A 25,590-nucleotide genomic window follows, 5' to 3' on the forward strand; every position below is an offset into this window, starting at 1 on the left:
CCTTGGCGGCCTGTTACACAAAGTCACGCTTCAGCATGAGACACAAGTTCAAGATTAGGGTTGAATGAGACTATCTCTTGTATGTTTCTTTCGAGCTCTCTACTCGCAAGAGCATCATGGCATGCTCGGCGTACCTTCTGCTGCCTGTACAATTCCGCGAGTTGTGCGGTTTGGAGGGGTTTCTGCAGGCAGGAGGAGTTGCTCCTCTTCCTCTTCAAGACGGCTTCGCTATTACATTTTGTAATCAGAGGGCCATCGTCGTTCTTCACCTCTTCTTCTTGCCCAGCACCTTCGTAAAGCCCTCGTCGTCAACCTCTGGCTCAGCCTTCGGTTTCGCAGGTACAAGTGCCGGCGCATCGCCCATCTCGACATCGTCCTCCTCATCACTCTCCTCATCCACACTGTCCCATTCGCCCTCCTGATTGCTCTCCCTCACGCTGACATTTCCCGTCGCAACCTCCTTGCCCTTCCGCTCCTCCCACTTCTTCTGTAGCCTGTCCACCGTAGTCGTGTTGCCCTCCCCGATTTCCTTCCGTATCGCCATGATTTCTCGCGCCACGTTGACCTCGGTTTCGTCTTCTAGGCGTACACCGAACTCGTCCTCGAGCACTTGGAGCAGCATGACTTCGACGTCTTCCGCATCTGTCGAGGCTTCTGAGGCGAAAAGATCAGAGATCTGGCCTGCGATCCAATCGCGCTTGTCTGAAGAGTCGGGGCCGCCCCATTCGTTTTGTACGGCGACGGTCAGGTTGGGCCAGTTGAAGAGGGCGAACCAGATTCCGAGATCGAATTTGGCCTGCAGTTGCTCTAGAATATATTGTTAGTTGTAGCCGTTGAAGCTATATGGGGACATACCAGGTATTGCTGCCATGGCTGTGACTGTAGACATGGTGGTATATTCTTCTCGTGAACCAGGACAATGCGCTTGGAACTGACTGCCTTTACAAAAGTTTCTGAGACTAGCCCATCGTTATCGATAACAGCCCCCCGCCATGGCACGTGAAGACGCGACCCCGCCGGGCCTCAGCGACGCGTTTCTTTCCCTCTCACACTGCATGCCTCAATCTTCACATTCCTCCCTCGAGACTTGGATTGAACCTAGTCTGTCAGAGTACATTCATGGGCGATATTGGCGTATTGCTGGTCTCATGATCGAGTGCAGATCGCAGGGCTACTCCTGCGGCGCTAAGCGAAGGGCTTCCAAGCCGATGACGTCTTATAACTAGAGATTGTGGTGTCACCAAACCTTGCTTCACATGAGCCTTTTTCACCGCTTGGTCTAGACCGTCCCGGTGTTTAAATCATTGTTGATATCCTTGGGCCCTGATCCCTTCGTCCCAAACTATTTCCCCTTCTATTTTCTGCAGGTTGAAGTCATTTCCATTTCCGTCCAGACATCAGCAATCAGCCCCACCTTCGCGTACCATATTTCAAGCTTCCCCCCGCACTCAAGAGACGTGACACACGTTTGGATTGGATCTTTGAGCGACACATACCACCATCATGTCTGTGCCAACCTCTGCTACCAGCGAGCTGCCATCGCGCAGTCTGACGAATCGATCTGTCGACGAAGACGCCGTTCCAGGAGAAGACACCTCCGAGGTGAGACGCTACATACACTGCAAGGAAAACGTGACACTCAGCAGCTGCACAGGTCACCAAGCTCTTCGCTGAGCGATTGCAAGCATGGAAGCATGCCGTCGCCTATCTCGAGGACTATGTTACGGCAACAGAGAAGACGAATCACGCCCACGGCAAGGAGTACGAGAGAGTGCTGAAAGTAGGTCGACATGGACTAAGACGGTGTATTGGGATGCTGATTCAGGACAGACCGTCAAAGACCCACTGAAGGAAGGCCACCACTTCGACCAATCGCTGGGTGGTATCGCCGGCATGTTCGAAAACATCAGGTCTAATACGCAGGTAGGTTTCGTTTAAACATCCTGCCAAGCTCACTCCTAACTGTTCATGTAGAGCATCTCGAACCAACACTACGAAACCGCCAAGCAACTAAAAGGCGCTATCCTTCCCATCTTCGATCGCCTACACACCGAGATCAAGAACAAGAGCAAAGAGCTCACCAAAGGAGCTGGCAAGGGTAGCAAGGCCGTGGACAGGTCTCGAGCGCACACCCAGAAGCACATTGAGTTGCTTGGTCAATACACCGCAACCTACGACTCGCATGGCGGTAACTTGAAGGCTACGGATGATCCCTACATTCTCCAACGTGGTGTCATGCACCGCCTAAACAAGCAGGTCCAGGAAGAGAACAACAACCGACAGGACCTGATTAGCGTCCAGAACTCATTCGCACAGTTCGAAGCGCATATTATCCAAACAGTCCAGCATGGGCTGGCTCAGTTTATGCAAGTCATCAACACACAGGCCGAGCATACCAAAGCTGCATATGGAGACATGGTGGGAACCTCGCAGCGCGTTCCTTTGGACTTTGAGTGGAACGGCTTCATCCAGCGCAACAATACCGTCCTCATCGACCCCTCCGCGCCCGCTCGAACCATCTCGCAGATCAGCTTTCCCAACCAAAACCATCGCGCTACTAAGCCGCTCATCTCCGGCTCACTTGAGCGCAAAGGCAAGATCATGCGGTCTTACGATACCAACTACTATGTCATTACCCCAGCCAAGTTCCTACACGAGTTCAAAACCGACGACGATTTCGCAAAGGACCCCGTACCCGAGTTGTCTCTATACTTGCCTGACTGCGTCATTGGTGCCGCCAACGGAGCCAAGTTCAACGTCAAGGGCAAAGACGTGTCAAAGGGCAAGTTGGGTGGAGCTTTCTCTATGAACCACGAGTTGCAATTCAAGGCACATACGCCACAAGCTGCGAACCAGTGGTGGGAGATTATTCGCCAAGCAGCGGGTACGGTTACGAATGATCTGCCTGAAGGGAGTGTGCCTACAAGCCCGGTCTCTGGGAATAATAGCCCCGGCGGTGCGACGCAGCCTGCGCCGCTTCAGACGCAGGGCCTACAGAATACCGGCACAGCCACGACCGACCATGCTCACACAGGTAGTGCTGTAACGCCAGGTAGCGCTGCTCCTACCAGTGCCACCCCGCACAGTGCTGTTCCTGGAGAGCCTGGAAAGTACTAGCGAGATACTACCATGCGAAGTGAGCCCGAGGTGAACCTGAATTTCGGCTTCTTGTAATGGTGGTCGGAGAGTGCATCTTGAAATTGTGGATTCCTCTGCACCCCTTTTTGGTCTCAACCCCCAACATACCCCTAATAATGATACCATATGTTGCACTCTTCCCTTTAAATAGATGAATCCTGATACCTTCTTCTTCAATCCTGCATTTGCCGTACATTCAAATTGACTCTTTTCCGCGCCATCCACCCCTTCCACTCTTCATACTGCCCTCCTCCATCCGGAGTTCCAGGCCAATCTCTCAGATACTCCGGACACGTCCCAGGCACAATCTGCGGTACACCATGCCACGCAAAGCGAGACGCACCGCTCATATACACAGCGCTTCCGGAGCGAAGTCGCAGCGCTAGAACCTTCTCCTGCCCCTCCGCGCCATGATCATCTGGTACTGAAGTGCCAATGACGAAGATCGCATCACAGCCTAGACTTATACTGACCAGACCTGTTGAGCTGGCTTCGGCCACGTCGCGGTGCACGCTTAATGTGTCTCCGGGCGAGTAGAGGTTTACAATAGCCGCTTCGGCTTTCGTGTCGGTGAAAACTCCTTCTAGCAGCTCTTTGATGTCAAGTGGGAAGGGAGGCGGTGCAGCTTCAGGGTAGCGTTTCGCCGTCCAATCGTACTGCCCGCCGAGGGTGGTCCAGCGGAGTTTCTTGTTCAACAACTGGCTGATGTTGAGAGGCTTATGGATTGTAGGGTCGATGGGTGTGGCGATGACTGAGGGGGCGGAGGGGGGTAAGGAGAAGAATGATGGCGAGGTTGAGGATTGGGTTGTAGGGGGTGATAGGGGTGGATAAGAGACCTTGTAGTGCGTGTGTATGTTTGTGAGGTGCGCAGGGTTCGAGAGGTCGCGGTGGAGGAGGCGGGAGAGCAGGAGGTGTTGGATTTCAGGTGGGAGGAGGGAGGGGATTATGTGGAGACCTACCTTTGGTCAGGACAACACAGGGTAAGGAACGTCTGATAGATTGACGGGAGAGGTGGACTATCAAGTCTTCGAGAGGGAAGTCTACTCAGCGAGACGAAATGCCTTACCTGGCATATCTTCGTGTTCATATACAGGTATCACGGTTCTTGAATCAAGATGTCCATTCCCACAAGCAAAGACCCCGAAAATAGCGCTCAGCTCATCGCTTGTCCACTCTTTGACAAGACGAACTCTACTTCCTGCTGATACCGATACGTCGCTCGACAGGTCTATGATGTCTTGGTCCTGGTCTAGCTCTTTCAGCTTCATCTTTTGATATCTCTTGTAGACATTGCGTATACCATCAGGTGGGCGCTGATGTGGGTCCAGATGCTGCATCTTTACGTTTCCACGAATTCGAAAGTCGGTATCCAAGCAGCCTAGCAAGACCTCGTGACGGTGACAAAGTTTGGCTGAAATGAGAAGTCTCTAAGATTGCAGCTTCACAAGCACAGGGTTTTGTGACTAAGCTCGCGTTTGTGGCGCTGCGCGTTACCCGATCCGGTCAGGGAAGAAGCGACGACTGTTTACCTCGCGTTTTTCCGATGCACAACATAGATTCTGCCGCTTCTTAACCCCCGCAACCCCCTCCACCATACCCAAGCTACTAACTCGCAGGTACATTCGGGTCCTCAACTTGCCTACTTGTACAGGCCACTTTTAGGACTGCTCAATCAGCTTCGCTGCGAACCACCGGGCTCGACCTAGCTAAAGTAGGTTTACCACCTATCGTCTCAAAGGCTCGCAACTTGCATTGCACCGTCATGGAGAACTACCAAAAGTTAGAAAAGGTTGGAGAAGGTATGATATCCCCTCTAGAAAATGCTGGACTTCTTCCAAGTCCTCTTATCCGGCCCTCGCTAACGTTTCCCGTCAGGCACATACGGAGTTGTTTACAAGGCGCGCGACCTCACCACCAAGGACCACCGTATCGTCGCCCTCAAGAAAATCCGCCTCGAGGCCGAAGATGAGGGCGTCCCCTCCACCGCCATCCGCGAGATCTCCCTACTCAAAGAAATGAACGATCCTAACATCGTCCGCCTCCTGAACATCGTACACGCCGACGGCCACAAGCTCTACCTGGTCATGGAGTTCCTCGACCTCGATCTGAAGAAGTACATGGAGGCACTGCCAGTTAGCCAAGGTGGTCGTGGCAAGGCTCTACCAGAGGGCACTGGACTTGCGGGGCAGAGCCTGATCATGGACGACAAGATGGTCAAGAAGTTTATGATGCAGCTGTGCCAAGGCGTCCGGTACTGCCATTCTCACCGTGTTCTGCACCGTGATCTGAAGCCACAGAACCTTTTGATTGACAAGGACTGCAATCTCAAGCTGGCGGATTTTGGTCTAGCTCGCGCTTTCGGTGTGCCGCTGCGGACATACACCCATGAGGTACATAGCTGTTATATTGACAGTTTAGACCCATCACTAATAGCATCCAGGTTGTCACGCTATGGTATCGATCCCCAGAGATTCTCCTTGGTGGCCGCCAATACTCGACTGGCGTCGACATGTGGTCGGTTGGTGCCATTTTCGCAGAGATGTGCACGCGCAAGCCTCTTTTCCCTGGCGACTCAGAAATCGACGAGATCTTCAAGATCTTCCGGTGTGTACATGTTCAATAATGCCCTACGTTTTGCTAACGTCCGACAGTATCCTCGGCACACCCAACGAACAAGATTGGCCTGGCGTCACATCATTCCCCGACTTTAAGCCTTCGTTTCCCAAATGGGCCCGAACAGACATTGCAAACATTGTTACCACCCTCGACGAGATAGGTCTCGACCTACTGGATGCTCTGCTTGTGTACGATCCTGCTGGCCGCATTTCAGCGAAACAAACGGTCATTCACCCTTACTTTGGCGGTATGAACGGGGACACGCGTCACGAGTACAGCAACGGCTATCACTAAGCTGCTAGATGTCCCTGGAGGATGCTACGACTGTTATGGAATTTGACGGGTGCATGATTTGCGCGATGTATACACGCTAGTGTTTCAATTGAGACGTCCCTTTGTCTTGGATAGGAGGGATGGGCTGCTCCTAGAATGGACAGCGAGAGGCGTTCGGTTAGGAATGTCAATATTTTGCGTTTGGCATCATTGCTGGCAGAGAATATCAGGGCCAAGTTCATATTATGCATTTGCTTGCTTGCCAGATGCGATTCGAGTTCACGATGCAACCTGGGTGTTGCAAGAGGCATGATTGTTGATGTGACGTAACTCGTCTTTCGTTGGCCCCACTTCAGCCCTACGGGAGGACTGGCATGTGGGACGCGCCGCGAGCTGAGGACACTTCATAGCCACCCTTCTCTCGAGGTTGATTATGACTTCATTGCTACCCAAATTATTACCGCCGACGACTGGCCCACGTCTCATTGTATACCATCAAACCTTCCACGACGCAGACGGGAATTACCACTCGCTTCTTCCTCTGCTCACCAACAACACTGGGGTTACGCATGTGATAGTCGCAGCAATCCATTTGAACGACGAGCCTGGCAACATCACCTTGAACGACCACCGTCCTGACGACAAGAGATTCGACCAGCTATGGGGGGAAGTGGCTTGGTTGCAGGGGAGTGGGGTCAAGGTGTTGGGCATGCTTGGGGGAGCTGCAAAGGGCACCTTTGAGAAGTTGAGCGGAGATGACGAGACTGTAAGTCCAATGTGTAAGAGTTAATGGCATTCAGGAGGTTAACGATATATAGTTTGAGGCATTCTACACCCCGCTGCACGCAGTTATATCCGTCTACCACCTCTCCGGGCTGGACCTCGACATCGAAGAACAAATTCCCCTCTCCACCGCCACACGCCTCATCGCCCGCCTACGCGCCGACTTTGGCCCAAACTTCCTCATCACGCTTGCGCCCGTCGCAACAGCACTCATACCTGACCCGAATGTCCCACCGCATCTACGGCCTCCGCGCCCCATGCTTGCTTCTGGGCCGAGCCCAAACCCTCTACACCCCACACTACCTCATCTCAGTGGCTTTAGCTATCCCGAGCTGGAGTGCAGTATCCATGGGAGAGAAATAGCATGGTATAACACGCAATTCTACTGCGGCTGGGGTGATGCGGGAACAACCCAATGGTACGACGCCATTGTAGCCGCTGGCTGGAAGCCCGAGAAAGTCGTCATGGGTGTAGTCACGAATCCGGGCAACGGCGCGGGACACATACCAATCAGCAAGTTAAGAAGTGTATGTGCGCAGCTACGGGAGAAGTACAAGAACGTTGGCAACGGATTCGGTGGCGTAATGGGCTGGGAGTACTTCAACTGTGGCGACTTTGACGACGATCTGGTGCACGTCTCTTCCCTCGAGCTCAACAACGAAACGGTTCAGTCAGGTTGGGTGGCAGCGCTAGGCAGCATCTTGCGGGTGGAGGAGCCACCGCGGCCGCAGACGTCGCGCCCGCCGCTAAACGTGACGGCCGAGCAGATCCGCCAGATGGTCAGCAGTCTACCGCAAGCGCGAGCGCCCTGGCCGAATGACGAGGTGCAGAAGTTGGTGGTACTCGGCTTCGCGCATAACGAAGCCATTGCTGCGCTCAATGCTACGGACGGCAATGTGGAACTCGCCGCGGGATTCCTGTTTGAGCAATACCCGCAGTAACCTAAGTACCTCGATGGAGTGATATCAATGCTGAGTCAAGTATATCCGCTCTTGGCATGTCTCACAAGTCACGTCACGAACTTGTCATTGCTATCCCACGCATATCTCCTTTTGCAGGATAGCGGATGCTTATCGGAACAACACTGCGATGTCGTTGTTGATTACGGTAGAGCTAAGGAGGGCGGAAAGCCATGGCGTTTCTTGGATCAGCTTAGTTGGATGACCTAGACTGTGAACTGATCTAGACCTTGTGAAGTTGATACAAGACCGCAGGTGACGATCGCGGATGCACTCCTGTATTTGACTACATGTACATAGTCGTAGCGGCTGAAGGGAGGGGTTCTCATAGAGTTGATTAAAGATACGAGAACAACCTTGGACATACATACCTTCGGCATTCCAAACTCAGTAATCGAAACTCGAGAAATGAAATCTCACCTCACATCACATCACCTCATGAGAGGAGGAAAGGAAGTTTGCTTCCGACTCCCAGCTGTTGTGTGAAACCGCCTTCAATGCGTGCGTGACACGTAAGTTGCATATGCGAAGTTGCCCACGCCCCACTAAAGATAATGTCGCGCAGGTGCCCGAAGAGGGAAACTGTGCCTCGCGTTACCTAAAGGGCGAATAAATGAATGCAGTTACTATTGCTTCACCACGCGGGGTATCGGATCCTCGAATCGGATTCGAACCTTGAGAGTTTGTTTATATACATACATGTGAATAAACATGTGAATATTAATGTAACATTGGGGGGAGCCAGCTATGCTCCCCGACCTGAACTATTGTAACAGAGAGATATGCTTGACACAATCTACAGCCCCAGCCCAGCTTAGTACCGTGATGATGCTGATGCTCATGATAATAGTGCTCGTGGAAATAAATCGCTAACATGCAAACTACGCCTAGACACCATAACCCACCCATCCCAATTCCAATTTCCCCCAAAGAAAAACAAACAAAAAAACAAACTAAGTGATTTGGAGTATTTCATCCGCCTCACACACTATGTCATCGCCCGCGACCTTCTTTCTCCACCAATGCAAGTTGCTCTCCCGTGCATCGGGCAAACCACCGATCGTGCGTGCGTGCGGACGCTTAGCCGAGCTAATGGACTGACGAGCTCACTAGCCGACATAGCGCAGCGCCTTCCTAAACCCAGAGAGAGTATGAATTGTCTCGCGGATCGAAGCCGCTGAGTTGGCCGACGTGGAGCGTTTTCGCGTCTTCGTTGGGCGGGGAATGTCCAGATGATGAGCGGCAGCGGCGGCGGATGAGTGTGAGGCGCTACGAGTGCGTAGCGCGGCAGGAGGGCGTGGTAGTTGTAGATGTAGTAGTGTACGTGGAGTTTGTTGAAATGTTGCGTCGGTGGATGAGCAAGTCGATGGTAGTAGCAGTGGTGCCACCGGTATGAGATTGTTTGTATGTACATGTAGTTGTCTATGAATGCAGAGAGGGGTATTAAGCGCTTGTTGCTGTCTGTAAATGCAAAGTATATAGAACAAAACAGAAAAAGGGTGGAACGGATAGTGTTCATGTAACCTTTGCAAACAACAATATTGGGGAAGAGAGATATACAGAGAAGAACGCTCAAAGATGACGCCCATGCAATAGAATAGATACCGCGACCTAGCTGTCAACCAGGAGACCTTCACTAGGCTTACAACATGCTCCCTAGTCGGAAGCCGCAAAGCTCTTAGAAGGACCCCTCGCTCTGTGATGCTAAGATCGGGACGTCGTTTCTATCGTATGCACGAGGAAATAAGGGTGTGTGCAAGATGGGGTGTTATTACCTTCCATCGTCACTTGTCCGGGGGCTTTCCCTCCGGCTGTTGTGCTGTGTATTGCGGTACGTTTCCTCATTCAGGGTATCCAGACTTCGAGCAGGACTGGGCGTCGTTCCGCGGCTGCTTCTACTCCTATTTGGAGATCCAGGCCTAGACATTGCGATTTCGTAGCTGGGGAGATCTATACCAACGAGAACGGGCGTCCTCGACATGGGCGTACGCACGGCAGTGTTGTAACTGGGTGTGCGCGCCAAGGCGTCCATGTCATAGTTTGCTGTGGGCAGGTCGAAGTAGGATTGCTCGCCGTTGACGGCAGGTGTGCTGTCGCCTGATGAGTGCTGTCTTGGCGTTTGGAAGCGGGATCGGCGGTCGTTTTGCGACATGTCGAGGTTCTGTAGGCGGTGCTGGAGCGCGATGGCAGATGCGCCGCCACCGGGCTGTTGCGCTACGGCGTCCAAAGAGGCGAGATCCTCTGCGGAGCCGCTGCGACTTTGCGCGTAGAAGGGCGTGTTGGCACCGCTGTTCAGATAGCCACCGGGCGTAATGAAACCGGATGGATCGATGTCGTTGTATAGCTCGTCCAGCTGATGTAACCCATATGTTGGCGGAGCATTCTGGTTGACTTCATCTTGAATCGCCTGCGCATTCAGAATGTTGCTATCGACCACCACGCTCTGGTCTTCGTTCGGGGGCAGATTTGGCGAGATGAATAAATGGACGTGGTTCTTCACCAAGAGCTGGCTAGTGTGACCCTCTGGATTCTTAAGGTTGACGTATAATCGCAGCTTGTGCGTTAAACGGATGTTCTCCGTGTCAACCGACTGGCGGCAATGTTTGAGTGATTTTGGCAGATCCAGGGTCATTGAAAAACGGTGCGACTCGTCGAACAGCTCGTCTGCTTCTTCTATGCCACTGGGAACCAGCCGCGCGGAGTTTTCTGGCATGTCGCCTTCTGTGACCGCGACTTGAATGTCCGTCTGGTGACTTATTCTCCGGCCAGCGTAATCTGCGAATAACTGCCGCGACTCTATGAGCTCCATCTTGACCGTCGATATCTCCACACCCTTTCTCAGCGGTATTAACACAAAGTCGGCGGTTATGTTGGTCCCGATGATGTAGTTCTTTTGCGGCACGGTGATCTTGTAGGCCAGCTTGTTGGCCCAGATGTCCTCGTTGATCTGCTCCATGGGCATGGTTTCGAGCAAATCGCGGCCGAGGGTTCTGATGACGCGGATGTGCGAGTGGGCAGAGAGCTGCTTGCTCATGTACCCTCGGTCTACCGAAGCCTTCAGATTGTATACAACCCAGTTGGTGGGCAGGCCCTCGACGCTCTGGTCGAGGTTGTTCGGCATCTTGAATGTAAACTCCCACTCGTGGTACCCCGCATTGATCTTATGAGCCTTGTTCTTGTTGCCTCCCTCGACAGGGAACAGGTTGAGCGTCTCGACTAGGAAGTTTGTCTTTTGCGTGATGGGCTGCGGGCTGACGGTATTGGTCAAATGCCATCTATTCGCGGGCCATTAGCTCGCAGAAGGAGAGGTTGTGGAAGCGGTGCTACCGTACGAGACCTTGCGCGTACCCGTTAGGGTTATGCGTATACTCCTCACGGATATTGACTCTGGGTTTGTGAGGACGAGCTTCCCCCGCAGCTCCGTCTCGTGCGACTCTGACGACTCCCCATAGTAGACGACGAATGGCGATTGCGGCCTAGACGTTGGTTAGAATCCGCCATTTCTCTCTCCAGAAGCCTGCAAATCAATGTTTGCGTACTGGTGGGGCGTACTTGATCTCCAGGACAGGCTGGGCATTTCTGCCAAATACGCCAACGCTCGGGAGAGGCATGGTGTAACGAAGGACGAGCAAGATGCTCCAAAGAAAGCAAGAAGCAGTTCCCCACTCCCAGGACTGGGGATTTGCGCAGTCAAGTAGAGGGGCTCGATTAGGCTTCGAGGTTTGCTGCGGATGTCGGCAGGAGTTGCGATATATGCAGCTCGTTATGCGAATGAGGATGAGATGTGGTGAGAAAGTGGCTGTTCGGGCTGAGACGAACGAGGGTAAGAGGCTCGGGTCAGGAAGGAATCACTCGACGAGCGAAGATCCAAGGTAAGGATAAAGTAAATGTAGTAGGTGTGTAGTGCTTTGCTCAGCTGGCGCAACCGCGTGTAGCTTCCAGGTTAGTTATACCTGGGCCGACACAGCAAAGGCAGAGAGCGTGGGATGGATATGCGGCCAAGGGCGGCTTGCCCGCTGCTCTACTAGCAGCAGCAGCACCATACGCACCCTGATGAGCTCACTGTAACAAGTGGGGACACGCCGGCTGCGCGCATCGCTGTCTCTGGGCTCGTGCTAGCGCTTCTTCTACCCGTGTCTTAGAATTTTTCTGGCGGCGCGGGCAGGGTGACGTTCAGCCCAGGGCTTGAAAGGAAGTGCTCCGATAGATTACCGCGAACAGCGCGATACTGACACATGCCTGCGATAGCACTCCCACCTGACTCCGATCGCGCTCACTCCATTTAGAAAAGAATAGGGCAGGTATAGAGTCAAACTGGCTTCTTGTAGTGATACAGCTCAGCTACCGTCGAACCACTCCAACATGTCTACCACCACAAGTCACTGATGAACCACTTCTACCATGCCAGATGCCAAGGGATTGCGCCATGATTGCGCTTGCGCCACACATGCAATGCAATGCACGCACGCCCGCCTCGGGCAAGCCGCAAAGATACGCCGAAACACTGGTGAGCCTGCGATAATGCACTTCGCCGGACTATACGCCAGCCAGCCCGCACGCGGAGCGATCCATCCCTTTGATTTGATTCACGAAACCTCGCTTTAGCTCCCCGATGAAGGACTTCGCCTTCAGCCTCTAATCTACAACCTACCAACAAGACAAGAAAACGTGGTGGCAAGGGTAGATTGGCTAGCTACCATGTCAGGTCCCAACACTCTTTCTTACTATGAATGAATTGCCCTCCCGTCATCGCCCTCTCATCATTAGAACACCAATTTCAAACTCTGTATACCGGTATGCCGTCACATATACCCTCGATGACACAGTGAATCGCAACGAAGCCCGTATCTAATCTTCGGCCCGACATACACAGGCGGGAAAATCTGCAACTAAGAGGGACCTACTACACAGCCGCACTTGATGAGTGGCCTTGGATCACCGCCAGCCTCAAGTAGATTTTCAGGATAAGAGGGCCTGGTTCCCGCCCGTATCCACAGTTGAGGTACCCACTACGGGAAGCCGTGAAATTCTGTGTCACGGAGATTTCTGTGACCGCTACAATGCTCACATTTATTCAAATCCTTTCTATCCGAAACTGTACTGTACTGTAGTGTCGTCTGAAGAAAGGTGGTTGCGATTGACGTTTCTTTGATATGGACGTTGTTTGTACAAAGCCTGCCTGTCTGACGCTGCGCGCATGCAGTAAACGTGCGTAGGGCTGAAATGACGAATGCAGACTGGCACCCACCTCGCATCTGAACCTAGAACTTCGGGCTTTCCCGGGCGCCAACAAGCACCACATATACAACCTCAAACTGCCTCTTCTCAAACCTGTTTCTGATATCACAACAGCGGGCCCCTTTTTTTTCAAGTTGCCAGTCCAAACAAGAATTACGGATGACTCGCGCTCGCGCTCGCAAACGTCGAGCTGTCGTCGTTGGTAGCACCCTCTTTCGGCCGGTCCCACGTCCTAATGTGCCCTACGAAAGCAAAAAAGTCAGCGATCCACTTTCCTTATCAGTCTCCATCGTTCAACAAAAAAAGTTCCTCATAATGCTCAGTGGGTCCCTTGCCGACACCAAGCGGGTGTTCCTGCGCACGAGCATGCATGCAGGCCTTGGCCAAAGGATAATAAGCCTTATCGCATATTTTTAGTCTGGCCATGGCCACCCTGTGGACGCTGCAACAGAAAAAAAAAACTTTCGTGCGACTCACCGTTTTTGCATGATGTTATTATGCAATCTTCTTCGAAACCTAGCCAGCACAAGGGGTGCTCGTCGATGGCCTTTGCCTGTAAAAGGGGGTTGGCGTTAGCATGTTTATACGGCGTTCTTGCTGAAGGAAGCCTTACCAAAACTGGAGGCAACATGGCCGTGTGCGCCCGAGATTCAACTGGATGGACCACTTCCTCCTCGTCCGGTAAACTGCCTGAGGTGAGGTTCGAACTCGAACGCAACCTGTTGACGGAGCTGTCGGTGCGCGTTCGCTGCATCTTCAGATTTGCTGAGGTGATACTGCCCCGCTGTCGCACGGAAGCCTAGTTGAACATCAGGCGTTGCTCGCATCAAGCTTACATGGGGAAAACTTACCGCCCGCGGCCTGTGTAGCATGCCCACGCTGAAGTCCCATAACAACAGCCGGCAATCCTCTCCAACGCTTCCGATGCGGTAGTTGCGCTCATCGCATCGCCACGGATCAAATTGAACCGCCGTCACCCAAGAGTTGTGCCCTTGACAACGCGCCACCAACATGCTGTCCTCCAACGACCAGATGGAAACAAGATCGTCTTGGCCTCCTGTGACTACATACCGGCCGTCTGGTGACCAACAGACGCAGAGCATACCGCCGTAGTAGCTCATGTAATGATGCAGCAACTTCTCCTTGAGAAAGTCAATGATCCGGAATGAGCCATCCTCGGAGACAACAGCAAGGTGGCGGCGATCGGGAGAGAACTCGAAAGCGTTGACCTTTGAACTCGAGACTTGCCAGTAAGACACGGGGTTCGCTTTCTGGTTCTTTGAGTTGACGGATTTCTTGACCGTCAGCAATGCCTTCTTTTCTGCGTCAGACGTAGCCTCTTCCGTGGTAGGCGAGTGTTCCTCAGCAACAAACACGGCATCCTCCTTTTCCTTGTCATACACCACCAAACTTCCGTCCATGTGCGCCGCGAGGAACAGATTCTCACTGTTCGGAAGCCACTGGATATCCGACACGGCTGTCCCGTTGATTACACCGTTCTTGTTGATGCGCGAATACTTTTGGGACATTGGCTCATACCAAATGATATCCCCGGTCGAGAAGCCCATGATGATGTCGAGATGATTGGGCCCTTTGGTGATCTGGTTAATGTCGTGACATAGCGCGTGCCCTTTGGTGAACAGAATCTTGGTCAGATGCTCTTCCTTGATAGGCGACGTCAAATCCAGCCATTGTAGTGCGCGGTTGATGTTGGCGAAAGCGTAGAGGCCGTTAGGGTTGTGCTCTTGCAGCCGCTTGGTCAGGGCTTCGTGTGGGATGACTCTCGAAACGAACGACGAGTTGCTCTTGATAATGTTGCTCTTCGGTTTTCGCCTCTTTAGAGGGTCCTTTGAGTCTTTTCCATTGATCATTGCCAGCGCAGCATTCCCCTCTCCGTACACAGGTGTCCGCAGACCGTCCAGTGGTGATGTTGCAATTCCATTCACGCTCTGTGAGCCGACGTCGCTTGCCTGGCTGTTCGTCTCATGTGGTGATTCCTGGATGCTGGGTGGGACTTGCGACCGAGTGCTGTTCCGCGTACCAAATCTATATAATTGCGACTGAGAGGGTTGACGGGGCGCAAGCGCAACTATGGATAGGTTGGTGCCACGGGTTGGCGGAGATATGGTCGTCGCGAGCGGATTGGGGTTGTGCACCGGAGCTTCCGAGGGATGTGGCGGCGGCGTAGCTAGGTGTAGGTCATCGCGAAGTACGTAGGTTCCTATCGTGGTCCTAATATGAGCCTGGGGTTATATACATGGGGTGCAGGCCGTTGAAATACCTTCTCCGACCACCAGTTGATACTCGGGACCCGTGGGGTGACTGATACTGTTGTTTGTCTCGATGAGCTGCCCAGGGATGCCAGGATAGCCACCGATAGGATAGCGTGGAGGTGGTGGTAATACACTGCATACAGTTCAGTCAAGCTTCGCGTACAGGTGGAGCATGACAGCTGCACCAATGGTGGCTCGTTGGGCGGTCAGCAGGGAGGTAGGCAACTCACAACATGGCTGCGGCGCAATATACTGCGAACGGTCCGGTAATTAATCTGTAAAGGTAGAATTGTTCTCGGCCAGGTCGTGAAGGGTGGGCCGGGGGTTGTAGAAGCGATAGACGGCTTTGTTGCCTTAGGAAGGAAGAACGTCGGTACGCAGGATGAGGCGCGGCAGGCCATTCTGGGGAAGCGGGGACGTCGCTTGCCGCTCACAAGCCCCGTGCATTTTACATTTACGCAGACCCTCCCGTCGGTGGTAAGAAAGAAAGATGAATACGGGACGACTATCACGTCCAACGGTCCAACGGTGAAGCCGCATGGCATCCTATTTACCTGCCAACGGCCAATCTGGCGGGGCGACCTGGCGGGGAACCTTGGAGCTGCGATCGATTCCCACGTGCGCCAAGCAACACGCATGGCCAGGCACTTGCGTGGACACACCTGGAAAGCATCCATCGCTGAGGAAAGCTCCTATCCAAATCACTTCTAATCGAATGCCGGCTTCTCGCTAGTATGCAATAAACATGCCACTTGGTAATGGCAACCGGTATTTGGAGCTTCCTCCCAGCTTGCTTGTCAAAAGCTAATGTTTACCTCCAGTTCGGATTTGCATATGCGGTGATGAAGGGGTGGGGAAGAGCTCCATCATCACCTCGCTTGTCAAAGATGTCTTCGTGACTGCAAAGATCCAGCCCATCCTCCCGCAGGTGACGCTGCCCCCTACGCTCGGAACGCCCGACAATGTCACCACCACCATCGTCGACACCTCAGCGCTGCCGCACGAACGCTCTGCTCTCCGAAAAGAGCTTCGCAAATCGAACGTCATACTACTGGTGTATTCGGACCACTACAGCTATGAGCGGGTTGCGCTGTTCTGGTTGCCATACTTCCGCTCGTTGGGCGTGAACGTGCCGGTTGTGCTGTGCGCAAACAAGTCCGAGCTGGCATCGAATGGGTCGACATCTCAGGTGGTAGCTGAGGAAATGCTGCCGGTGATGAACGAGTTCAAGGAGATTGACTCTTGCATACGGACAAGTGCCAAGGAGCATCACAACATCAACGAGGTCTTCTTTCTTTGCCAGAAAGCCGTGACGCATCCCATCGCGCCTCTCTACGACTCGAAGGAGAATGCGCTGAAGCCTGCAGCTGTTTCAGCTTTGCAGCGCGTCTTCCACCTGTGCGACACGGATAAGGATGGTTATTGGAACGACCAGGAGATTCACAACTTCCAGCTCAAATGCTTTGAGAAGCCTTTGGGTGAGGATGATCTATCAAACATCAAGAAGTCAATGGAGCGGTTCGCGCCTGGCGCAACCGGGGAGCATGGCATGGACGAACGCGGGTTTCTCTTATTGAACAAAATCTTCGCAGAGAAAGGCCGCCATGAGACCATCTGGATCATCTTGAGGAAGTTTCACTATACTGATAGTCTCAGTTTGCAAGACACATTCCTCCATCCTAAATTCGACGTCGCTCAGTTTTCGTCGGCAGAACTGAGTCCCTCTGGATACCGATTCTTTGTCGATCTCTTCCTCAAGTTTGACAAGGACAATGATGGTGGTCTGAACGATGGAGAACTGGCCAACCTATTCGCACCGACCCCCGGCGTCCCTACGTCCTGGATCGACTCGGCATTCCCATCCTGCACAGTGCGCAACGAAGCTGGACACATAACATTGCAAGGATGGCTTGCGCAATGGAGCATGACCACCTTTGAGGAGCCAAAGACCACTCTAGAGTATCTGGCCTACCTCGGCTTCGAGAGCGGCGACCGAGGAGGCACAACCAGCGCACTGAAAGTTACCAAGGCCCGGAAACGACGGAAGAAGCCCGGTAGAGTGGAGCGCAACGTCTTCTTATGCTATGTTGTGGGATCGAGTGGAAGCGGGAAGAGCTCGCTTTTGTCAGCCTTCCTACAGCGCCGCTTCAGCCAAACGTACCACCCAACGATCAAACCACGGTCAGCCGTGAACAGTGTCGAGCTGAAGGGCGGCAAGCAATGCTACCTGATTCTCGAAGAGCTGGGCGAGCTCGAGCCTGCCATCCTCGAGAACCAGGCGAAGCTGGACGCATGCGATTTGCTGTGCTATACCTACGACTCCAGCGATCCAGACAGCTTCGCACACATCGTCGAGCTACGGAAGAAATACCCCCAGCTCGACCAGCTGCCGGCGGTCTACACGGCGTTGAAGGCAGACCAAGACAAGACGATGCAGCGGTGCGAACAGCAGCCCGATGAATTCACCAGCGCACTGAGGATGGCGCCGCCACTGCACGTCAGCACGACGTGGAACAGCATATCGGAGCTGTTCGTCCATGTAAGTACTGCCACATACACACGACAATAGGCGAGAGAGAGAGAGAGAGAGCTAACAAGTTTACAGCTGGCTGAGTGTGCGACACACCCTTCGACTGCCTTTCCGAAGCAGGAAGAAGACGGGTATGATTATCTGAACCTGTATCTCGCGCTGGGCGCTGTGACGTGCGCTGTTGCCTCTGCGATATTCATCTGGAAGCGCAACAGCGGGTCTTCTTCCTGAGATGTTGAAACTCTACTCGCTTGCTCTTGAGATGTTGAAAACGCTACTCACTTGGTTCTTGAGATGTTGAAGACGCTACTCACTTGGTTCTTAGAGATAGTTGGATAGATAGATATCATCAGTGTGCAGAAGAGGGTACCCCCTGACTAGGCAGGTTGCTGGACTTGAATAGTTTAATATGTAATCTACGCTCTTCAGCCGATAAGGAATGACATCATGTAGCGCGAGGTGGTTTGTTTTGTACGACTTGCTCCTGAGCTAAGTGGCACGCGTGATGGATCATGGCTGCAGGGCTGCTCCAGCTTGCCCCTGGCGCTTGAACCAACGAGGCCTGCTTGGTTGGTCATCATCGTAGAGGGAGGTAGTTGAAAGGGCTAGATATAATAGCAAGGTAATCGAAGGATATCTGTTGCAAAGACGTCGAGTACAAAGCGAAGAGATGGTTCAAGCTTACCAACGCCGACAGACGCCACAAGGCAAGGTTTCATGCACGCCAGCTGAGGTACGCTTACAAAAGCTTGTTTGTTGTTCGCTGGTGGAGGAAGAGAGGCTGAATATTAGCCTTCTTGAAGAAAGACAGGGTAAACATGACGTCGGTCAAAGGTCCAAGTAACTATGATACCCATTTTCCGATTAAATAAGCTCATTTACAATGACAATGCGCTGTCTATTAGAACCCAACGTAAACACCGCATACTCTTGTCGCGAAGAGAAATGTAGTGGAGCAAATGTGAACACGGACACGGGCAAAGATTACGTCGTGATGCGCAGGAGAGCGGCGGGTACAGCGGAGCATGTCATTGGTGGTGTGGGCGAGAAGCAGGGCAACAAAAGGGGAGAAGCAAAGCTTGCTGTCATGGTTACCGGAGGTTGTATAGGCTTTCTGGACGAGTGCGCCGTCGCAATGACCGCGGGGGGTGGCCCCTTGTCGGGTTGGCCAAGTGGAAAGGAGTAGAGGAGTGCTGGAGTGCTGGAGTACTATGAGGCCAGCTGAAGACAATGCAGAGTAGTAGCAGTAGCTATTCTAGCATCTCGTCACGCACAGGCTATGTATGCAATGTGCATGAGGCGGGTGGTTGCACACGGGTGCGCGCGTGCGTGCATGTCGGCATGGAGCCTCTAAGGAGCTTTCTGGGGGTGCCTTGGGGGGATATCGGGCGGCTGTCATGGTGGCTTCGAAGCGTCCCAGGCCGCCAATTCACTCGAGCAAGACAGTAAAGTAACCAGTAGGACAGAGGCGGCCCCTGGTGGCGGACAAAGGTCGCTTTGGCTTTGGCTTTGGCTTTTGGCTGTGCCGGACGGAGCCCAACCATTCGGGCTAGCACCTCCTCCTCCTCCACTGGACCTACCGGTGACCACCACCACCACCCCCGACAGCTGTGCACGTACCCTTCAACTACCTCTACCACCCACCCATCTTCACCGCGCCCTGTTGTCATGAAAAGTCGCCGTCGTCCTGCTCCTACGGCCCTGCTTGCTCACCTCCCCGCTGCCTCCCGTCTGACCCTCTTCAATGCCCCCATCGCCCTGGCCCTGCCCTGACGAAGCCGTGGCAAGCGAGCCATCCACTCCGCATTCCGCGCGACATGGTGAGTTTACCCTCACGTCACAGCCGCCCAACATCGCTGTCCGCGAACTGACCACGTCTCTCCGCCTTACACAGGCCTCGGACAAGCACTCGAGGGCACAGGAGCTCGAGCGAGTCTACCAAATGCGCCGTGGACATGCGCCGCAGATATCCATAAGCGATGACAGCCACCATGTCACAGAGGCCATAGGCGACCTGTACGGCGGAGACAGCGACACCGAGTCGCTCAAGCGCACCTCGCGTCCGCTAAGCTTCGTGCCCAGCCCCAACGGCGATTCGCTACACTCGTTTGGCGGCTTCGACCCCTTTGATCCCTTCCCAGGTGCTCCTCCCGCAAGGTCTCCCCTTCGCCCCCAGCTGTCCCCCGACAAGCCTGCGTCGCCAACAAGCCCCAAGGACGAGAAGCAGCCACCAAAGGGGCCGCCTGGCCCCAACGGCCAAATGTCCCCGCCATTGTCTCGCTCCAACTCGGACACGGCCTCGCAGCAGTTTCCCCTCAACGACCTGGACTACGAGTCGAGTCCCGCTGGCTTGGCCCAGGAACTCAGCAATCTGCAGGCTATCCGCCGCATGTCCATGGGCGTCAACAACGCCGACCCAGACCTCCCCTCGTTCAAGTCCAACTCGCCCCCGCTATCCCCCCCAGCCGTGTCGGAAGAAGAGGAGACGAAGCTCTTCTGGGTGCCCGCCCGCTTGCACCCCGAGCTGGCGCCCAAGGAGTTCAAGACGTTCATCGAGGAGAAGGTGGATAGGATCAGACGCCGCTCTGGCGATGCAGACTCGTTGTCGCCCGATAGCGCCCTCGGGCGCCAGGGTTCCGGTGGTGGAGGGCTGCGGAGGAAGAAGTCGATGCTCTCGAGGCAGATTGACACAGGCTCAGGCTACAAGGATGGCGCCGAGAGGCTGGAGAGGAAACGATCTGGCACCCAGTCCAGTGGAGGGATTGGCAATCTCCATGAGCTCGAGCACATAGTGGAAGATCCCGTTGCCCTAATCGAACGCATGAGCATCGACTCGAAAGATTCGGGTGCAGATGGCGATTCTGGTGCAGACGGAGATCTTCCCATGGTCCCCGGCAAGATGGGCGGCCTAGCCACGCTGAAGCGATCGACACGCACCACCTACAGACGAGGCAGTCTACGAAAAGGAGGACCACCCCTCTCACGACGGTTAGCATCTCGGCAAACCGAGGGCGAGGGAGAAGAGTCGCCATCTACTTCACCAGTATATTCTATACCAGACGTACCTCCTCTCCCGCCCACAAGAGTTCAATCAGAACCCGTTAATGGAGCATTCGAGTCGCCTTCTAATTCTAATTTCTCACGTCCACAGCGGAGACCCTCTATTCCTAGTGTTGGTACGGAGCAAAGACCCGGTTCTTCCGAGGAGCAGGCGAGGCCATCCTCGTCTGACCAAAAACCAGAACAGCGACAGCCCAAGGCTTTCCACTCGAGAATCGCTTCCAATGGCCGAACGACAGCGCCTCTGCCGGGCTATAAGCCCCAGCAAGTACCACAGATTATTGAGACTCCACCACAAGAGCAAGAGCGGAGATCCCCACTGCAGCTACCCGAGCGTAATTCTTCACGACAACCCCCTCCACAGTCCCAACAGCAACCTAATGGGCCTCGTAATTACCCCCAGCCCTACCCGACTCAACAGCAGCAGCAGCAGCAGCAACAACAGCAACAACAACAGCAGCGACAATCCCCTTCAAGTCGACCGAACCGGCATGCCCAAGCGGCGCAAGCCTCCCCAATAAAGCCCGCACAATCGTTTGATGACCTTGTCCAACAACCATCGCCACTACCAGGAAACAACACGAGGGTAGATAATTTGTCAATCATCCCCAACCTCCCAGAGGACAAGAAGTCGGACAAGAAATCAAAAGACAAAAAGGATGAAGGCCCAAGGAAGACTAGTTGGGGCTGGCTGGTCGGCGGCGACAAGGAGAAGGAGCGAGACAAGAAAGAAAAAGAAGAGCGAGAGAAGGAAATGGCGAAGAAGGCGAAGAACAAGCTCAGCAAACCCCAGGAAAAAGGACACGATGACGCAAGACTCGATGTGCTGCAAACCTCACTACAAAACAGCAACCGTGGCCGAGAAAGCGTAGTGCTAGATCGCGAAAATATGAAGCTCGAGGAAGAGCGCAAGAAAGAAAGCAACCGAAAGGCGTCTAGTGATGGCAAGAAAGAAAAGGAGCCCGGCCTGCTATCGTCCATCTTTGGAGGCGGCAAGAAGAAGAGCGAGAAGGAATCGTCTCACAAGAAGAGCGCTTCACGCGGGCTATCACCGGAACCTCCGCCACGGATCCTGAAGCCCGACATCGACTACAACTGGACTCGATTCTCCATCTTGGAAGAACGAGCAATCTACCGCATGGCCCACATCAAGCTCGCCAACCCCCGCCGCGAGCTGTACTCACAAGTGCTGCTCAGTAACTTCATGTACTCCTATCTCGCCAAGGTTCAACAAATGCACCCGCAGATATCAATTGGAAACTCCAAACAGGCTCGGCAAGCACAACAAGCTGTACAAACGCAACAGGCGGCGCAGCACAAGAAGGAGCAGCCGCAGCCGCAGCAGCAACAGTCGCAGCAACAGCCTGAAGAGTTTGCTCAGTATCAGCGGTATCAGCAGGTGTGTACTATCCGATCTACTCTTTGTCCTTGACTAACAGTTCCAGCAACAACAACAACAGCAGCAGCAGCAGCAGCAGCAGCAGCAGCAGCAACAACAACAAGAGCAGCCCGACAGCGCCAGCGAGTGGCCAAGCTACCAGCAACCAGAAAAGTCAGGCCACAGACAGTCTGAAGAGAATGGCCGCAGTCAGAGGCCAGAACAACAGGGCAATGCATACAATCAAAACCCACGAGACTCGCATCACTCGCAATACAGCGCAAATGGCGGAGGGTACAGCGTCGCGAACACGCAGAACTATCTGGGCCAATCCAGCAAGGGCTATCACCATCACTCGAAATCCGATGAGAGCAGTAGGGCCGATGATGACATGTGGTAACAATGGTAGCTTGTAATTTGGAGAGTCAACAATATTGGCTAGGAGCAAAAGTACGAGTAGAGCCGCCACGGTCTTAACAGGCATATCTACCTTCTATTAGCGCGGGGCAGTATGGGTAATACCAGCCCCGTTTGAGCTTGAATCATGTCCCCTCTTTTTTCTCCTCCTCACTTCTGTACCATATTCAACGTTTTCTCCTCTAATTGTTATTTTGTGCGTGCGTTTTTTGGTGCTGGTCTATTCTAGGGTCACATTGAGCTATAGCTAGCAGGGCGTATAGGGCAGGCGTTTGTACGGTACGCATTACTAGAGGACGGGAACGCGCCTTTTGTTCTGTTTTGTTTTGGATGCGAATGGGATGGAAATGGGAATGACGGATGAATAGCGATGTACTCGGAAATCAAACAATCATATAATAGTAGTCGGTCAGTTATCAAGCTAGTGCTGCTTTATATACGTAGTAATTGCTGGCATGTTTTGGAGATTGTACCTGCAGGAGTTGAACTAAACTGATCATGTCTTGTATGTCGTGCCAACTACCCATGCTCTACCCACGCCCGATAGCGGCGCAGGGCGTAATGAATCCTTTTGAATTTCTCAGCATCAGCGTCAGCGCCGGGGGACCCTAGCTAGTCCGTGGGTATTGCTGCTTATGCAGCCCCTCTGCCCCGCACTATCTATGTTATAAAGGTTTCTAATGGGTTTGCCATGACAATCCCAATTCTCCCAACTCTACTAGTACCCGAATTCTTTTTCCAACTCTGATTTTCCCCTTGACCTGCATCGAATCTTCCCAAACAATGCCCTCCTCCATCCCCAGCACCTCGCAAAAACTCCACCCAACCTACCCCCCACAACCACCAGATATCTCCTCGTCAGCAAAAGAGTCGGACCGCACACAAACCATCATCTCAGCCCTGAACCTACAACGGCACATTGAAGGCGGCTACTTTGCTGAGCTCGACCGCAACCCGCTGATCATTCCGAACCCTTTCCTTTCGTCCACGTCCGCGCCGTCGAATACGCAAACTGCTGATAAACCTTTTTCCGGCGACGACTCGGTGCGCAATGCGAGTACGTCTATTTACTACTTGTTGACGCCGGCGTCGCCGCAGGGCTGCTTTCATCGGAATAAGGGGCGCACGGTGCATACGCTTGTCGAGGGGCGGGGGAGGTATGTTTTGATTCATGATGATGAAGAACATGGGGAGAAAGGGAAGAAGCGGGTTGAGAGTTTCGTCGTGGGGAAGGATGTTGAGAAGGGGGAGAAGAGCGTGTGGATTGTTGAGGGGGGGAAGTTCAAGGCGAGTTATCTTTTACCCATGCGGGAGGGCGGTAAGGATGCGGATGATAGGCTTTTGATTAGTGAGGTGAGTTTTTTTTTGAGGTGATTGATGGGGTTGAGGTTTTGAACTGACGAGATGTAGACTGTTATACCGGGCTTCGAGTACTCTGATCACGACTTCTTGACGCTGGACAAGTTTAGGGATATCGTTACGGAAGAGCAGGCAGAGGAGTTGGAGTGGTTGGTTCGCAGGGTGTAGTGTCGGGCGTACACACTAGACTAGACTTCTCATATGCTCTCGTCCTCGATTCCAAGCCAAGATAAGTATTCAACAACTCAAACCAGCAGAGCTCCAAGGGATATCTTAGATCAATCAGCCGAGCCACCTATACACGACCCCCACCGCCCGCCACGCACAATACAGAATGACAAACTCATTCTCAAACCCAAAAACCCACACATTCAGCGCGAAAAACACCGCTAAACTCGCGCTATTAACCCAACTCCCCACTTTTTCGCTGACGTGTAATGCAGCGCCAAAGTCCCTGTTCCCCGTCGCTCTGCTGCATACAAGGAACCCCGTCGCAGCAACCAGCCACCCAATCGGCATGGCAATCAATGCAACTTCCCGCGGCGCTGCACCGACCCATGTGCCAACCACGATGCATACGCTCATGCTAAGGTTGGTAACAGCGAGGCTTACGTCGTCTTTGCTAGCATGCCGGGTGTTGGTGAGAGTTAAGAAGAGTAGCGTGCAGAGGGTCAGACTGGCGATGCATATCTTGGTCAGCGCTGGGCCGGGCAAGATGGGCCATGGAGAGGTCTGGTACTGTTCGTTAGATGACTCAATGCGATTGAAATAGCTTGGGGTGGAGTATGGAGTACATACCCGATACACCCAGACGTCCCAGCGCTTGCGGTAAATCCAGTATTGCAACGGTGTCATGCGTGTGTATGTTGCCATTGCTCGTTCGATGGAGAGGAACGTGTCGGATGTACACGCTACGAGCCAGCATGTCCATAGGAGGGTTAGGAGGAAGGCGGTTTGGCGGGCGGAGTGGGTGGGTGGATTGGACGTGTTGGAGCGGTCGAGGGCATGTTGTTGGGAGGTTGTTGTGTTCTCGCCGCGCTCTTTGTCTTCTGGGTATTTATCATCCATGGTGGACATTTTGTAGGAAGGGAATATGTTCTTTCGGTAGATAGGGTTTCCTTCCAACCGCGTTTTCTACGTAGAGTTTCTGGTTGAGGATACTGTGCTATTCTTGCGCAAATTCAAGAGCGCACCTAGTAATTACTTAGTACTAAAGAAAGCGATAGAAGTAAAAGTTGGGAATAGGAATGTAAACTTTGGATTAAATTCTGTTTCGTTGCGGCAAAGTCATGCTTTGCGGCTGAAAAGAATGCCCCGATCTGAGTAGAATACGAGGTTTCGATAAAATTGTCGCTTACTCATTCATCCGTTTGCCACCCACCACCCAAAGCTACTATGCTAGACCGATCAAGCTAATGCTAGAAGGCGATTTCTATTCATGTCACACTCCTCGCTTTTTCTATATTCCGAGATTCCCACTCGTCTGTTGGTAATCTGTACATCCGAGTGAATATTCGAAGCTTTTGCTAATACTCCATTCAGTAACTTTACTAAGAAATAAGGATG

The 25,590-nt window shown here is 53.2% G+C and overlaps 11 protein-coding genes across 11 annotated transcripts; 6 read left to right on the top strand and 5 right to left on the bottom strand.

Moving 5' to 3' along the window:
• Positions 1–57: 57 nt before the first annotated feature.
• Positions 58–1,051, bottom strand: K460DRAFT_327087 (pre-rRNA-processing protein TSR2). The gene is made up of 2 exons (XM_040930648.1): positions 856–1,051; positions 58–807 (listed from the first exon to the last, which is right to left on the bottom strand). Exons 1-2 carry the CDS (start codon positions 887–889, stop codon positions 266–268), a joined length of 576 nt encoding a protein of 191 aa, XP_040792904.1. The 5' UTR covers positions 890–1,051; the 3' UTR covers positions 58–265.
• Positions 1,052–1,241: 190 nt separating this feature from the next.
• K460DRAFT_361146 (PH domain-containing protein) lies at positions 1,242–3,322 on the top strand. Its single transcript, XM_040932399.1, has 4 exons — positions 1,242–1,602; positions 1,655–1,780; positions 1,831–1,923; positions 1,975–3,322. The coding sequence occupies exons 1-4, from the start codon at positions 1,504–1,506 to the stop codon at positions 3,115–3,117; spliced, it is 1,461 nt and encodes a 486-aa protein (XP_040792905.1). The 5' UTR covers positions 1,242–1,503; the 3' UTR covers positions 3,118–3,322.
• K460DRAFT_422789 (uncharacterized protein) lies at positions 2,857–4,475 on the bottom strand (the record flags this gene model as incomplete). The annotated part of the gene is made up of 2 exons (XM_040938184.1): positions 2,857–4,097; positions 4,278–4,475. 2 exons carry the CDS (start codon positions 4,473–4,475, stop codon positions 3,312–3,314), a joined length of 984 nt encoding a protein of 327 aa, XP_040792906.1. The 3' UTR covers positions 2,857–3,311.
• A 220-nt stretch (positions 4,476–4,695) lies between these two features.
• Positions 4,696–8,089, top strand: K460DRAFT_301273 (glycoside hydrolase family 18 protein). Its single transcript, XM_040929866.1, has 6 exons — positions 4,696–4,937; positions 5,014–5,528; positions 5,579–5,742; positions 5,790–6,019; positions 6,438–6,793; positions 6,846–8,089. Exons 1-6 carry the CDS (start codon positions 4,901–4,903, stop codon positions 7,749–7,751), a joined length of 2,208 nt encoding a protein of 735 aa, XP_040792907.1. The 5' UTR covers positions 4,696–4,900; the 3' UTR covers positions 7,752–8,089.
• Positions 8,090–9,540: 1,451 nt separating this feature from the next.
• K460DRAFT_274180 (uncharacterized protein) lies at positions 9,541–11,380 on the bottom strand (the record flags this gene model as incomplete). Its single annotated transcript, XM_040927941.1, has 3 exons — positions 9,541–11,044; positions 11,102–11,245; positions 11,322–11,380. The coding sequence occupies 3 exons, from the start codon at positions 11,378–11,380 to the stop codon at positions 9,541–9,543; spliced, it is 1,707 nt and encodes a 568-aa protein (XP_040792908.1).
• Positions 11,381–12,819: 1,439 nt separating this feature from the next.
• K460DRAFT_301281 (WD40 repeat-like protein) lies at positions 12,820–15,597 on the bottom strand. The gene is made up of 6 exons (XM_040929867.1): positions 15,511–15,597; positions 15,289–15,413; positions 13,859–15,228; positions 13,621–13,806; positions 13,485–13,560; positions 12,820–13,249 (listed from the first exon to the last, which is right to left on the bottom strand). Exons 1-6 carry the CDS (start codon positions 15,513–15,515, stop codon positions 13,161–13,163), a joined length of 1,851 nt encoding a protein of 616 aa, XP_040792909.1. The 5' UTR covers positions 15,516–15,597; the 3' UTR covers positions 12,820–13,160.
• A 441-nt stretch (positions 15,598–16,038) lies between these two features.
• K460DRAFT_400416 (mitochondrial Rho GTPase-like protein) lies at positions 16,039–18,041 on the top strand (the record flags this gene model as incomplete). Its single annotated transcript, XM_040936326.1, has 3 exons — positions 16,039–16,048; positions 16,102–17,819; positions 17,886–18,041. The coding sequence occupies 3 exons, from the start codon at positions 16,039–16,041 to the stop codon at positions 18,039–18,041; spliced, it is 1,884 nt and encodes a 627-aa protein (XP_040792910.1).
• Positions 18,042–18,744: 703 nt separating this feature from the next.
• Positions 18,745–19,071, top strand: K460DRAFT_361154 (uncharacterized protein). Its single transcript, XM_040932400.1, has one exon. The coding sequence runs from the start codon at positions 18,805–18,807 to the stop codon at positions 18,994–18,996; it is 192 nt and encodes a 63-aa protein (XP_040792911.1). The 5' UTR covers positions 18,745–18,804; the 3' UTR covers positions 18,997–19,071.
• Positions 19,072–19,554: 483 nt separating this feature from the next.
• On the top strand, positions 19,555–22,648 carry K460DRAFT_350416 (uncharacterized protein; the record flags this gene model as incomplete). The annotated part of the gene is made up of 2 exons (XM_040931501.1): positions 19,555–22,269; positions 22,316–22,648. The coding sequence occupies 2 exons, from the start codon at positions 19,555–19,557 to the stop codon at positions 22,646–22,648; spliced, it is 3,048 nt and encodes a 1,015-aa protein (XP_040792912.1).
• An 800-nt stretch (positions 22,649–23,448) lies between these two features.
• Positions 23,449–24,192, top strand: K460DRAFT_270779 (uncharacterized protein; the record flags this gene model as incomplete). Its single annotated transcript, XM_040927673.1, has 2 exons — positions 23,449–24,018; positions 24,076–24,192. The coding sequence occupies 2 exons, from the start codon at positions 23,449–23,451 to the stop codon at positions 24,190–24,192; spliced, it is 687 nt and encodes a 228-aa protein (XP_040792913.1).
• Positions 24,094–25,299, bottom strand: K460DRAFT_361157 (uncharacterized protein). The gene is made up of 2 exons (XM_040932401.1): positions 24,823–25,299; positions 24,094–24,756 (listed from the first exon to the last, which is right to left on the bottom strand). Exons 1-2 carry the CDS (start codon positions 25,099–25,101, stop codon positions 24,307–24,309), a joined length of 729 nt encoding a protein of 242 aa, XP_040792914.1. The 5' UTR covers positions 25,102–25,299; the 3' UTR covers positions 24,094–24,306.
• Between the last annotated feature and the right edge of the window lie 291 nt (positions 25,300–25,590).

Source organism: Cucurbitaria berberidis, assembly GCF_010015615.1.
Source record: "Cucurbitaria berberidis CBS 394.84 unplaced genomic scaffold K460scaffold_1, whole genome shotgun sequence".
NCBI lineage: Eukaryota > Fungi > Ascomycota > Dothideomycetes > Pleosporales > Cucurbitariaceae > Cucurbitaria > Cucurbitaria berberidis.

Excerpts from the sequence above, each read along its gene's own strand:
- K460DRAFT_327087 (XM_040930648.1), bottom strand. The coding sequence starts at position 889 with ATGTCTACAGTCACAGCCATGGCAGCAATACCTG. Across the intron at positions 808-855 it reads AGCCATGGCAGCAATACCTG|AGCAACTGCAGGCCAAATTC; the intron begins GTATGTCCCCAT and ends AATATATTCTAG.
- K460DRAFT_301281 (XM_040929867.1), bottom strand. Across the intron at positions 13,561-13,620 it reads CCATGTTGCCTCCAGTTTTG|GCAAAGGCCATCGACGAGCA; the intron begins GTAAGGCTTCCT and ends CCCCTTTTACAG. Across the intron at positions 13,250-13,484 it reads AATAACATCATGCAAAAACG|GGCACATTAGGACGTGGGAC; the intron begins GTGAGTCGCACG and ends TTGCTTTCGTAG.
- K460DRAFT_361157 (XM_040932401.1), bottom strand. The coding sequence starts at position 25,101 with ATGTCCACCATGGATGATAAATACCCAGAAGACAAAGAGCGCGGCGAG. Across the intron at positions 24,757-24,822 it reads GGGACGTCTGGGTGTATCGG|ACCTCTCCATGGCCCATCTT; the intron begins GTATGTACTCCA and ends GAACAGTACCAG.
- K460DRAFT_301273 (XM_040929866.1), top strand. The coding sequence starts at position 4,901 with ATGGAGAACTACCAAAAGTTAGAAAAGGTTGGAGAAG. Across the intron at positions 5,529-5,578 it reads TGCGGACATACACCCATGAG|GTTGTCACGCTATGGTATCG; the intron begins GTACATAGCTGT and ends AATAGCATCCAG. Across the intron at positions 6,794-6,845 it reads TGAGCGGAGATGACGAGACT|TTTGAGGCATTCTACACCCC; the intron begins GTAAGTCCAATG and ends AACGATATATAG.
- K460DRAFT_361146 (XM_040932399.1), top strand. The coding sequence starts at position 1,504 with ATGTCTGTGCCAACCTCTGCTACCAGCGAGCTGCCATCGCGCAGTCTG. Across the intron at positions 1,603-1,654 it reads CAGGAGAAGACACCTCCGAG|GTCACCAAGCTCTTCGCTGA; the intron begins GTGAGACGCTAC and ends GCAGCTGCACAG. Across the intron at positions 1,781-1,830 it reads AGTACGAGAGAGTGCTGAAA|ACCGTCAAAGACCCACTGAA; the intron begins GTAGGTCGACAT and ends GATTCAGGACAG.
- K460DRAFT_361154 (XM_040932400.1), top strand. The coding sequence starts at position 18,805 with ATGCGCAGGAGAGCGGCGGGTACAGCGGAGCATGTCATTGGTGGTGTG.